This window comes from Saccopteryx bilineata, chromosome 2 (genome assembly GCF_036850765.1).
Source record: "Saccopteryx bilineata isolate mSacBil1 chromosome 2, mSacBil1_pri_phased_curated, whole genome shotgun sequence".
NCBI lineage: Eukaryota > Metazoa > Chordata > Mammalia > Chiroptera > Emballonuridae > Saccopteryx > Saccopteryx bilineata.
In genome coordinates, this window is record NC_089491.1 from 265352385 (window position 1) to 265366495 (window position 14111).

Below are 14111 nucleotides of genomic sequence, written 5' to 3' on the forward strand. Positions count from 1 at the left end.
AAGACACACAGTGTTTGTCCTTTGGTGACTGGATCATTTCACTTAACATAATGCCTGCAAACTTCACTTGTACGTATATATATATATATATATATATATATATATATATATATATATATTACCATTAGTATTTTATTACTTTTCCAGTTAAAAAGACTATTTATCAAAAAAAATCACAATATATACTTCTAATATAAAGTTAAGGAACAAAAGGAGGAATCCAAGCTTTGCATACAACTTTGAAAACATATCACACATCGGAACTCAGCAGAAAAGGTGACTGTGATTGTTTCTAGATAGGTTATGGTTACATTTTTATTTTCTGTTTTTCTTATTATTCTAGAATGAGCATGGTGTGTTTATAATCAGGAAAAAACAAATGGTATCTAAAAAAATAGGTAAGTTGCCTGACCTGTGGTGGCACAGTGGATAAAGCGTCGACCTGGAAATGTTGATGTTGCGGGTTCAAAACCCTGGGCTTGCCTGGTCAAGGCACATATGGGAGTTGATGCTTCCAGCTCCTCCCCCCTTCTCTCTCTCTGTCTCTCCTCTCTCTCCCCTCTCTAAAAAAATGAATAAATAAATGAAAAAAAATTTAAAAAATAGGTAAGTTACCTTCAGAAAAATGCTTTATCTGAGCTTTCTCAGGATACCCTGAGTTTACTAAATTCCTCTGTCCCCATAAAGCAAATGCTCTTACTGTTATCAATTCGTGTATCCCAACTGGAGTTAGGAGAAGAACATTTATCTTGGCCAACAAATGCATTTAATAGGTGAGTGTGAGATCAAAGAACGAAAGAATGATAAAAGAGTGCTTTCCTCCTGAGTTATCTGTTTGGCTCTCAGCAGGTCATCTCCTGGGTGACCCTGTCAAAAGTTTCCCACTTTAGACATAGTATCTCACTGGGGAAAGTGGGGCTATTCTGGTGGTCCAGGCTCGGGAGAGCTGACTGTGCCTATAGTTCAGTAACCTCACGTGACAGCTTGAACTTGGCCATAGCAGAAGTATTTACACCACGGAAAACGGCAAGCGCTACAGATCACCCACCCCTACCCCAGCAGCCAGGGTCCGTGGTTGGCAGCACACCTCTGGGCTGCTTTCATCTGTTAGGGTGGGTGAGCCATCCTTCTCTCTTCCACCCTTGGCTGCCCATTTCTTAGGGAACTGGATAGTCATTTTCCTGATGCCTCTGCAAGTGGCATTTTGCCTTCTGGAGGTGGATCTGCCTTCCAAGTCCTGTGGTTCTTTGCCACTCAGAGACACCAAACTTCACCCTCCTGGGCCCGAGTCCAGAAAGGAGTCGAAAACAGTAGATATTTGATAACTGTCCATTTTCTAGCTCATCCTGTCAGCCCTTTCTTGGAACTTCACCTGATTTCAGGAGCTTTTTTGCCATAGCATCTGTACCCCAACTGTTTTCTTCTGGGCAGGAGGCAAAGGGGGAGGTGGGAGAAGGTGGTGCTTTGGGAGGTTTAGAGGGCTTTCTTCTCAGGGGATCGGCCAGGTCCTGTACCTGTTCCTTGAAGTGCCAGCCTGTGGGTCCCAGGCCCATCCAAGGGGACACAGGTAGGATTTTGTCATTACTTCTTAGTACTTCTTGAAGTGAGGGGTCCAAAGCTGGACCTGAGAGGCTGGGCTGCTATCTCATGAGTGCCTGCTGGCAGCACTGTCTGAGCCCCTAGGAGAACATCCCTAGGAGAAGCAGGTCGTTGCTAAGAAACCATACAGCATTGCTTCTGGGGAGGGGCATACAAGAGGAGTAGTGGGCAGAAATAATAGGTGGCTTGACGGCTTCAAAGACCCAGGATGCAGGAAGCGAACAGTGTGGAGTCAGGCAGGAGCTCCATTCTATTCCTCCCTCCAAGACTGATCAAGACAGAACTGCCTCAGACCTGGGTTCAAATCCAAGATCTCCCATTTACTTGATATGCAGCTTGGCCTCTCTGAGCCATCTGTAAATTGGGAATGGAAATGCCTACCCCTCAGGGTTGTCCTGAGGATTCAATGAACTAATTAATATATGAGAAGTACTTAGCTGAGAGTAAGTTTTTCAATTCATGGGAGGTAAAAACCAAACCAAACAGAAATAGCCATGTGTAGCTGACTGAGCAAAGAGGTGTTTGAGCCCTACGTTTTTGGACCTTTTTTTAAGTGAGAGGAGGGGAGATAGAAAGATTCCTGCATGCGCCCCGACAGGGATCCACCCAGCAACCCTCATCTGGGGCTGAAGCTCAACTCAACCAAGCTACCCCTAGTGCCTGTGGCCGACGCTTGGACTAACTGAGATATCCTCAGTGCCCAGGGCCGACTGATGCTCCAACCACGAGCCATTTGCTGCAAGAGAACAGAGAGAGAAGGGGGAGAGAAATGCTCATTTTTCATGCGTGTCCTGACTGGGGATTGAACCTGGGATATCCACATGCCAGGCTGATGCTCTATCCACTGAGCAAACCAGCCAGGGCCAAAGCCCCATGTTATGCTTGTGCATCTCAAATGACAGACCCCCAAAGCAATACCTTAAAGACCTTTGCTGAGTCCCTTTGTACGTGTCAACTCACTTCCCCTTCACAACAACCCCAGGAGGTAAATATTACCTATTAGTGCAGATAATGAAACGGGCTTGAGAGGCCCTTACCTTGCCAGACCCCATGGTGAATCCCCAACTCACTGGTCATTGTTCCAGACAACAGAGCAGCTGAGGAAGAAAGGATATATTTTTAAATTTTATTTATTCATTTTAGAGAGGAGAGAGAAAGGAAGAGAGAGAGAGGAGAGAGAGACAGAGAGAGAAGGTGGGGAGGAGCTGGAAGCATCAACTCCCACATGCGCCCTGACCAGGCAAGCCCAGGGTTTTGAACCGGTGACCTCAGCATTTCCAGGTGGACACTTTATCCACTGCGCCACCACAGGTCAGGCGAGAAAGGATATTTTATTTCCAGAAGACATACTGTTCAAAGTAGCTGGAAAGAAGACCAGGTGTTAAAACAGGGCGTTTCCTAACAGGGCGCTCCTATCCCGGGGTGGGGGGTGTTTCCCGGACCAGTTCTGTCCCAGACCAAGTAGTCTTGAGGCTTCCTTCAAGCCCTGGTCAGAGGATTGCCCATGCCTGCTGTTCTGGTGATACCCAAAGCATCTGGATCATGGCAGCCTTTGTATAAGTGACAAGATTGGAACTTTGTTTGGTAGGACTTGGAGTCAGACAGAAATGGGAGCCAGCCTTGGCTTTACCACCAACTAACTTTGTGATCTGGAAAATAGAACTGTATAGAAACCTTCTCTAGAACTGTAGGTTTCTCACTTACAAAATAAGATTGAATGAGTTCTTAAGTCCAAGGGTTGTAAGGAGGGCCCAATAAGATTAAATTTCCTTTTTAGGTTTATTTTATTGATTTTAGAGAAGAAGAAGAGAGAGAAACAGGAACATCATCTGTTCTTATATGTGTCCTGACCAGGATCGAACCAGCAACCTCCGCACTTTGGGACTGTGCCCTAACCAACTGAGCTATCCCACCAGGGCAAGAGTAAGTTTCTCAAATGGCTTTGGAAAAAGGCCACAGCCATGCAAAGGTGAGTTGTTATCAGAATCGCACACAGTGAAGGAGACTGATAGGTCTGGGGGGTAGAGAACTGGCCGTAGGAACCATGCTTCCGACTCAGCAAATGTATCAGGAGGGCCTGTTCTGTGTAGTTCCCCATGCAAGGCCCTACCAGAGTCACAGAAAATTCCAGACCCTCAGCTGACAACTTGCCACTTACTGATTTTACTTATACCTCGTTAACTCCAGTGCGGATGTGAAGTGCTTATCTGACAAGCCCAAGGAGCCCCAGTATCAAAACCAATGAACTTTCATTTGTTTATTTAACAAGTATATATTGGGTGATAACAAGGTGCCAGGCATTGGGAATACCAGATACCGGAAGAGGTCCATCTGAGATGGACTTGACTTTCCATCACAAGGTCAAAGATTAAAACCAAAACTAAAGGGGGAGAGGTAATAGGAGGAAAACTGTCAGGAGCTGCTGAAGAGTTAAAATCATTGAGCAAAAGAGAGAGAGAAAAAAAAGAACTGTGCAATTTCATGGCTCAGTTCATCAGGTGAAACACTTCTTTTTATTGGTTTCAAGAGGATTTCATCATGGAAGAAGTATTTCAGTAAGGGGCCTCTGAGCGACAGAAAGAATGCTTTTCTTGATAGTTTTTGTTTATTACCCCCCTACATTTCATAATGAGGTGATGGGGAAATGTTCGAAAATAGAAAAGTTGAAGGAACACAAACACGCCATCTCCACCTCCTAGAGAATACAATTATCGTTTTATTGTATTAATTGCAAAAAAAAATTTTTTTTTAAGAGTAAGTTTCTGGTAGGGCTGTTTCAAGTATCAGCTCTTCCTGAGGATATCACCCCCCGGAAAGTCCCCAAAGACAGAAGGACGGGATGCGAGAGTGGTGGAGAAGAGAGGAATTTTAGCCCGGGAATGCAGTTTTCTGGGAAGCAGACTGGATGGCGGGTGGAGGACCTAAAAAGGAAAAACAAACAAACAAAAAAGCTCCTGAGAACCAAGTTCCGCTGGCTCCTGGACTTCGCTCTGTCAGTGTGGTCTCGGCCAGTTAATAGGACAGGAGTCTCGTGGCTGTTTTGGCTGGGAGGTCTAAGGGATCATCTTTCTCCTGCTCTAGACTTGCCTTCGTTCTGCAAAGGGTAGAAAAAGGCAGCGATGGCGGCCCTAGCGCCCGCCCGCCGGGAGCACAGGAAAACAAATGGGAATCCCTAGAGCAGCTAAGCTGGGACGCCGCGGGGACCCTCAATTCTGCAGCTTGGCAGCCGGCCCCTCCTACTAGCGACGCTCCTCAGGGTGCTGCAGCCGGAGCGCCCGCGAGGTCGGGGTAGGGGTGTCGTCCTGCGGCAGCTGCAAAGCTCTGCCCGGCCCAGCTGTCCCCGCGACTCCGGGCTGCAGCCTGGGGCGGAGTGGGCTCGGGAGGGCCCAGCCTTTGCGCTCCTCCCCCGGCCGGGCCAGAGTCGGCTCGGCGAGCCCGGGCGCGCACCCTTTGCATAAAGCCCTCCTCCCCGGCCAAGGTAGAGGAAGTTAGGCTCCCGCCTGGATGGGAGGCGGGAGGGAGCCCCGCTCCTGTTGTTTTCCGCGAGCTGGAGTGGGTGGCGGGCACAAAGGGCGGGGTGCGCCCTCCCACCCCGGGCCAATCGCTCCAGAGAGAGAATCACACCGGGAGCCCGGCGCAGCTTTCAGCCCCGATATCGGACTCACCCCAAGCATCCTTCCAGGGGGCTGCGGAAAGTGGACCTATTCTGTCGTTCTGAGGACCTGGGAGGAGCCCTTGGTACCCAAGTGGCCGGAGCCCTGGGGAGCGCACACCTAGCCCAGCCAGACCCTGCATTTCCTGAGGGGCCCCTGTCCGCAACTGGGGCGAGATGGCCGCACGGGCTCCCGAGCCCCGTGTCCTTCTCTGCCTCGGGGCGCTGCTGGCCCGCTGGGTCGCCGCAGGTAAGGGTCGCGAGCTGGAGGGAAAAGTTGAGTTTTGCCAGGCGACAGTGGAGAGGAGGGAAAGCCAGGGACTGAATTCCCTCCTACTCCGCCGGATTTGGTTGTGGCTGCAGCCGTGAAGCCGCCCGGGGTGGGTCTTGAGTTTCCTGCTCGCCGATCGGCTCTCTTTGCAGGAAGGAATTTTCCCGGGCGCTCGATGGAGGGCAAGATATCTTCCTTCTCCTGGAGTAGGCAGCGGGCGAGGCTGCAAGGGCCTGCGGAGCGGTGATGGGAAAATTGGGGAAATCGAAGATGGGAATTTTGAAGCTCGGAAAAATTAAGAGGCACGTGTAAGGGGGAAAGTGTTGTTTTAAGCGTCGGATGTAAATTCACGTTCTGGTTTTACCTGCTAAGCAGGTGCTCAAAGTCCTGGCCTTATTTTCTCCTCTCCTCCTTCTCTCTGCCCAAGGTTGAACTTGACTTAACACCTGTAACCTGTGGATTTCCCTGCAAACAGACTTATGTGGACTAGTATATTCAAAGCCATACAGTCTTCACTGAATTTTTTTGTTGTTATTTTGAAATAACTTCAGACTTCCAGAATCTTCCCTTACATGTGACATGACCTCTTACACTTGACACGATTGGCAAAGGTCTTAAATGCTTCATCTGTGCTCTGCCTTATAATAATAAAGAGCAGAGGGTTTCTTACAAAAAATATGCAGAATATAAAAAGATTGAAAAAAAACCTTAATTCACCGGAGATGTGACAAGCAAGGAGAGGTCTTGGGGGGAGGGAAAGGAGAAGGACCCAGGTGGCAATGTAGTTTGCCAGGATTCTTGTGGAGTGCTATTTTCTGTGTTGCCCCATTCAGCACACCCAGCTGATGGCTTGTAAATTCCTGCAGGAACTGCTTGCTCCCTGAGCTTCCTAGCAGCAAATGCCAAAAGTTCCTAACTGTAAGACTTGCTCAGGTTTTCATTTTATTTTGTTTTCAGCATTAAAAAAAAATTTTTATTATTGATTTTAGAGAGGAAGGGGGACAGAGAGAGAGAGACGGGAACATGATCTGTTCCTGTAGGTCCCTGACCGGGGATCAAACCAACAACCTCTATGCTTCGGAGCAGTGCTCTGACCAACCGAGCTATCTGGCCAGCGCTCAGCCATCATTTAAAAACAATGCTAGGCCCTGGCTGGTTGGCTCAGCGGTAGAGCATCGGCCTGGCGTGCGGGGGACCCGGGTTCGATTTCCGGCCAGGGCACATAGGAAAAGCGCCCATTTGCTTCTCCACCCCCACCCCCTCCTTCCTCTCTGTCTCTCTCTTCCCCTCCCGCAGCCAAGGCTCCATTGGAGCAAAGATGGCCCGGGCACTGGGGATGGCTCCTTGGCCTCTGCCCCAGGCGCTGGAGTGGCTCTGGTCGCAGCAGAGCGACGCCCCGGAGGGGCAGAGCATCGCCCCTGGTGGGCGTGCAGGGTGGATTCCGGTCGGGCGCATGTGGGAGTCTGTCTGACTGTCTCTCCCTGTTTCCAGCTTCAGAAAAATACAAAAAACACACAAAAAACAAAAAACAGTGCAATTTTCCATAATCTAAGTTTTTATCCAGTTTATTCAGAAAAAAAAATCTGAAGATCTGGCAGGAGAGGGCTCGCTTGCCCACCTGAAACTGAGCTGTGGTCATCTCTTTTATGTAGAGCATGTGACCCCAAATTTGTTACACCACTCCCGGTTGTTATACATAACCTGAGCCCTCTTTTGACTTAGTACTAGGCGGCGGAGAAGAGGATGGTTGGTCTCTGAAAGTTCCCTTCTCCCCTGCTATTTGGAGTGTTTACTGCACTGTGAACACCAAGGACCTGGGAACATCAGACCCTGGTTTGAGATCATTATACTGGAATGAACGGGCTTTCAGGTTGGCTGCGGCTCAGCTCACAGGAATGCCCCCTCCACTGCCGTGTCCAGTTATTTTGATGCCTGGGACAAATTCACCTTTGTGTACAGGGCTGATGGCTTCCCTAGCATGTTATATTTTTGTTGTTTGTTTTGCAAATTGGGAGTTGTCTTGGCGAAAACAATCGTCTTTTTTCCTGTCACTTAACTTGAGACAATGTTCATGCTTCTCTTGTTGCCTCAGATTGTAAACTCCTGGTAGTTCTTGGAGGAAAGTTGCTAGGAAAAAAAAAATGTTGGGATACAAATCCAAGTCTGGGCATGATACTATGAGGGCAGCATTGGAAAATGATCATTTATATTGCTTTCTCCTTTTTTCCTTTGGGAGGCATCAGGGGACCCTCTAGACATCATGTGGATGACTTCTAGCAACACAAACTGTTGCTATGCATATGGTCTCACCCTGTCTGGTTGAGAGACCAGAGTAAATCCCTGAGACTTAGAGTAGTGAAAACCTGAATAGCCATCCCAACTGTCCCAGTGACTACAGGGGACCTTAAGTAAATTATTTAAACTCTCTGAATCTCAGTTTTCTCAATATAAAATGAGGGGTTACAGGACAAGCAGGCAGGGAACTAATGGACCCTCAGGGACTATCTTTCCTGTGTCTGTACACAGACATCCCTAATCGATGACTGTATTCCTCTGCACTGAGCCAGGACTAAATCCTGCCTCATCTAAAAGATCTCCAAGGCCAATTTTAGTTTCATTAGTTTAAAAGTGAGCGAAGCCAGGAGGAAGAGTGGAATGCCTTCAAGTGGTTTCTTCTGTGATTACATCATCTTATTCTTTGGAGGAGAAGACAATATTAGCTCAAGTTCCGAGAGACTAAAGTTTCAACAGGGCTTTTTCAAGTGCCTTTATTCCTCTGCCAAGAAGCCAGGGAAGGGGCAGATCTTCAGGTCTCATGAACACACGTTGCATCTGTAGTTCTACAGCTCATTGTCTCTCCTCAGTGGGGACAGTCACTGAGAACTTGGGTTCCCAAGCTTAATTATTTAAAAATAATTCTCGCCTGCTTTTTGAAGTGATTGTTCAGAAACATTTCTTGCCATTTTGGAATCTCTAGCATTAGATGACGTTTTTCTGCCTTCCAGCAAGTGGCTTAGATTTTTTTTTTCATCTTGTCCTGGCTTTAGGGCATGGTGTGGCCAAAATAGGGAGAAAATTGGAATGTCCTGCATGTTCAGGCTGGCTTCATATCTTTCAAATGGAGCCCCTTCTAGCCAGACAAATGGCCCAACACAGATAACTGTTACTCTGTTTTACAAATAGGAAGGATTCCCAGAGACAGGTGGCAGATTCTTTTAAAAGTAAGATTTCTATTGAAATACCATAAAACTCACCCTTTTAAAGCGTATCGTTTGTAGTTTTTAGTATACTCACAAGATTGTGCAACCATCAGCACAGATTAATTCCAGAACATTTTCATTACCCGCAAAAAGAAGCCCTATCCTCATTAGCAGTCACTCCCCATATGAGAAAAGCAATCAGTGAACACCTAGGGAGCTGCAACAAAGAATTGATGCTTCTCATCTCTCTCCCTTCCTGTCTGTCTGTCCCTGTCTGTCCCTCTGTCTGTCTCTCTCTGTCTCTGTCACAAAAAAAGAGAATATTTTCAAGATTCATCCATGTTGTAGCATGTACTTCATTCCTTTTTTGTGGCTAAATATTCCCATTGTATGGATATACCACATTTTATTTATTCATTCATTAGTTGATGAGCATTTGGGTTGTTTCTACCTTTTGGCTATTCTGAATAATGCTGCTGTGAGCATGTATGTACAAGTTGTTGTGTAGACCTATGTTTTTCTATCTCTGGGGTATACACCTAGGAGTGGAATCCCTGAGTCATGCAGTAGTTTTAATCTTGTGAGAAAATGCCAAACTTTTCCAGAGTAGCTGCACTATTTAAAAACCCTACCAACACTGTGTAAGAGTTCCAGTTTCTCCATATCTTTGTCAACACTTGTTATTATCTTTGGTTTTAGCCATTTTGGTGGCTATGATGTGATAGGTAACTTATTGTGGTTTTGTTTGTGACTCATGTCAAGGCCTCTCCAGTAGCCCCGACAGGACGAGGCTCTGTGTGTGATTGCATCCTAAAAACATACAACTGATTTATTTTGAAACTCGTAATGTAGAGGACTGTGTAAAAATGGAAATTGTTTGGAGATCAAGAAAAGTAGTAATAGCCTGACCTTCTCTTGTGCAGGATTGGAGGCTGTCGTCATTGGAGAAATTCATGAGAACATTACTCTGCACTGTGGCAACATCTCGGGAACAAGGGGCCTAGTGACCTGGTACCGGAGTGACTCGGAGCCTGTCTTCCTCCTGTCCTCCAATTCCAGCCTCCCCCTAGCCAAGCCACGCTTCTCGCTGCTGAATGCCAGCTCCCTGCACATCCAGGCGCTGAACCTGCAGGATGAGGGGAACTACACCTGCTGGGAGATGCTGAACGAGACTCGGTGGTTCCAAGTGTGGCTGCAGGTGGCCAGTAAGTGCAGGGGGCCCTGGGACTGGTTGGTGAGGTGCTCGGAGCGTTAGACAGGAGGAGCACTTTGGAGTCAATGACCTGGGTTTCATTCTGGGCTCTGCCACCTGCAGGCTGAGGGACCTCTCACACCTGTATTTCCTCATCTATAAAATGGGGATAAGAGAATTCTTGCCTCATAGAATTGCTGTGATGAATAGATAGATACCAGTTGACCTATATAAAGTGCTATAAATATCTCCTGGTGTAATCATGAGCTGTTACTTTTAGCTTACTGTTAATATCATTTTGCTGTTGATATAATTTCATTATGCAACAAAGAGTATAACATAATCGACTCAGACTGCCTGACTTCCAATCCTAAGGCTGTCATTTAGTTCTGTATCATTTTGAGTAAGTAGCTTAATATCTCTGAGTTTCAGTTTTACTTAGGTGTTAACTGGGGATAATGCATTGCCTACCTTACCAGGTATGTGCTCCTCTGTTATCGTGCTTAGTACATGGCTCGGCATGAACTGCTATTATTCCTGTGCTTTCTAGAAACAGACTAATGTCCACATACATGCACATATTTAGAGCATGTTGTCAGCGAACCCCAGCTTGTAGGCCATATCCAGTCTGCTGCTTACTTCGGTATGGCCTGCAAACTACCCATATTTTATTATTATTTTTAACATTTTTTTAAACTATTGGAAAAACTGAAAAGCAGAAGAATATTTGTGACACGTGAACATTCTGTGAAATTCACAATTCCATGTCCTTCCACGGGTTTTATTGGAATAGAGCCACACTTGGCCATTGACATAGTTTCTCTGATTGCCTTTGGTGCCATAACAGCAAAGCTGAGTGGCTGTGACACGGATCGTATGGCCTGCAAAGCCTAAACTATTTATTCTTCATCTCTTGACAGAAGAAGTTTGCTGGTCACGCATTTTAGAAGGACACCCACAGTCTATAGCCAGCTGTGTAGTTTAGTAGAAATACCCATGTGATCACTTTGCTGCTCCCTGGTTTCCTGTCTTTGTAAAATAAAGAACGTATTCAGTCCTTTGTTCAACATGTATTTATAGACAGCCCAATGCCAGGCACTGTTCTAGGCACTGGGCCACAGGACAGGCAAGGTCCCTATCTATGGAGCTTATGATCTCCCAGTAGGAGGCAGAGAAACACTAAGCCAACAAGTAAATGCATCGGGCAATTTCTGAGTGACAAGTGCTATGCAGAGAACTGAGATGGGGTGATGTGATTCTCTGAAGCACTTTAAAGTTGTGGAGGGGGTCAGAGAAGAGTTTTCTGGGAGAAATGACATTTAAGCGGAATGATAAGTAGGAGCCAGTCATACAAAGAGAAAAAAAGAGTGCCATCCAGGCAGAAATTCACCCAGTGCATGCAAGATGGGTTGGGCATGGTACATGCTCAGATGGGGAGAAGACTGGTATGATAGGAACCCAGGGTGTGAGGGGCAGGGCGTGTGAGATACGGGGTGGGAGGCAGGGTAGGACTGGTGATATAGGTTGAATTATGTCCCTCCGCCAAGATATGTTGAAGTCCTAACCCCTGGTACCCGTGAATGTTACCTTATTTGGAAATAGGGTCTTAGCAGATGAAATCAAGTTAAGATCGGGTCATTAGGGTGGGTCCTAATTAAAGTTGACTAGCATCCTCATAAGAGGAGGACAGTGCGGCAAAGACAGAGACATAGGGAGCATGTCATGTAATGACAGAGGCAGAGATCGGAGGATGCAGCTTCCAGCAATGGAATGCCTTGGATTCATGGCCAATTCCGGAAGCTAGGGGAGAGGCAAGGAAGGATTCTCTTCGGAGGAGTACATCCCTCCTGACACCTTGATCTTAGACTTCTGGGCTCTAGAACTGTTAAAGAATCAACTGCTGTTGTTTTTAGCCAGCTAGTTGCTTGGACTTTGTAAGGAATTGGGATTCTATTCTGGGTGCAAGAGAGACTTCTGGAGCGTTAAGTAAGCAGGGGATGTAGTATCAGTTGGATTACATGTGGAGAAGGTAGGTGCGTGGTCTAGAGGAGGGCTGATAAAACCGAAACAAGGAAATCAAGTAGGGATACAAGATGTCGGTGGCCAAAAACTGAGTGGTAGCTGTGGCCTTGGTGAAAATGCACAGGTTTGGACAATATTTTTGTAGGTAGAGAAGCAGGACTGGCTGGGGGATTGGAAATGGAGAATGAAGGAGAGAGAGGTTTCGAGGATACATCTAGATTTTTGGATGGTCTCTAAGGTTTCCACCAACTACCGATAACTCTTAAGGCTTATGGAATTTGTGAGCTCAGTGCTTTTGTGTCTGGACATGCCGTAGATGAATTGCTCAATGGCCAGGAATGAATGTGGGTATAATAAAAAAATGTCACCACATGACCAGGCGGTGGCTTAGTGGATAGAGAGTTGACCTGGGACGCTGATGACCTAGGTTCGAAATTGTGAGGTCGCCAGCTTGAGAGTGGGCTCATCTGGCTTGAGTGTGGGCTCACCAGCTTGAGCGTGGGGTTGCCGACTTGAGTGTGGGATCATAGACATGACCCGATGGTCACTGGCTTGAAGCCCAAGTTTGCTGGCTTGAGCCCAAGGTCACTGACTTGAGCAAGAGGTCAGTGGCTAGGCTGGAGACCCCCAGTCAGGGTACATATGAGAAAGCAATTAATGAACAACTACGAGTTGATACTCTTCATCTCTCTCTCCTCCTGTCTGTCTGTCTGTATCTCTGTCTCTGTCTCTCTCTCTCTCTTGCTAAAAATAAAATATCCATCTGTTTGGCTCCCATTGTGAGCCCGTGGGCAAGTGCGGGCAAGCCTCCCTCACTCCAGCTGCCAAACAGTAATTAATAATTCCTTTATGTCAGTTTTGTCAATAAATATCTATCTTCTCTTTGACCACAGAGGAGTAAGGTGGCATTGCAACTTTTTGTTTTATTTTTAAATCATCACTGCCTGCAGTTCATGATGACTTTATCTGACACTGATTATATTAATCATTGGCTAAGTTTATTGGGGCATGGATTGGTTTCATTACTGCTTGCTAGAGAGATTATTATGACAAAAGTGAACTTACATGAAAAAAACAACAACACCTTGGCCGGTTAACTCAGTGGTAGAGCACCAGCCCAGCATGTGGATGTCCTGGGTTCATTTCCCAGTCAGGGCACACAGGAGAAGCGGCCATCTGCTCTTCCTCCCTCCCCCTCTCTCATCCTCTCCCACAGCCATGGCTCAACTGGTTTGAGCTAGTTGGTCTCCCATGCTGAGTATGGCTTTGTGGCCTCTGCCTGAGGTGATAAAAAAAATGGCTCAGGTCTGACCAGGCAGTGGCACAGTGGATTGAGCGTCAGACTGGGACACGGATGACCCAGGTTCGAGGCCCCAATGTCACCAGCTTGAGTGTGAGCTCATCTGTCTTGAGCAAGGCTCACCAGCTTGAGCCCAAGGTCGATGGCTTGAGCAGGGGTCACTCAGTCTGCTGTAGCCCCCAAGTCAAGGCACATATGAGAAAGCAATCAATGAATAACTAAGGTGCTGCAATGAAGAATTGATGCTTCTCATTTCTCTCCCTTCCTGTCTGTCTGTCCCTATTTGTCCCTCTCTCTGTCTCTGTCACAAAACAAACAAACAAAAAAGATGGCTCAGTTGCTGATCAACAGAGCAACCGTCCCAGATGGGTAGAGCATCGCCCCCTAGCAGGCTTGCCGGGTGGATCCTGGTCGGGTGCATGTGGGAGTCTGTCTCTCTGCCTCCCAAGAAAAAGAAAAAAAATCACTAAACTCAAATGGTGTTTTGTGCTCCCCGAATTACTGGGGTGTGATTTGTATTATGGAAACTTGTTCATTTGGAAAACATAAGGGGTCCTTGACTGGTGTCGGGCTTGTTTGGGAAAATAGGGTACAGACTGTCTGAGTCTTATATATAACAAGAATAGCATAGATTGGGGGAGTTAAACAACACACATTTATTTCCTAGTTCTGAAGGCTAGGAAGTCCAAGATCAAGGTGCCAACAGATCCGGTGTCTAGTGAGGGCCTGTTCTCCGGTTTGCATTGTATCTTCACATGGTAGATCGCAGAGCGAGAGGAAGCAAGTTTGTGGGTCTTTTCTTATGAGGGCATTAATCCCATTCATGAGGGCTCTACACCTCCCAAAGGCCCCACCCCCAAAGATCACATTGGGGA

The 14111-nt window shown here is 46.9% G+C and overlaps 1 protein-coding gene across 2 annotated transcripts in view; it reads left to right on the forward strand.

Annotated features, from left to right (window-relative positions):
• Positions 1-4901: 4901 nt before the first annotated feature.
• VSIG10 (V-set and immunoglobulin domain containing 10) overlaps positions 4902-14111 on the forward strand; it is a 35799-nt gene continuing 26589 nt past the window's right edge. Inside the window, exons 1-3 of one of the 2 annotated variants that reach the window (XM_066260474.1) lie at positions 4902-5077; positions 5282-5501; positions 9646-9927. In XM_066260474.1, coding sequence (XP_066116571.1) covers positions 5429-5501; positions 9646-9927 — 355 coding nt within the window. In that variant the 5' untranslated portion in view covers positions 4902-5077; positions 5282-5428. The other variant, XM_066260473.1, reaches the window with a different exon arrangement.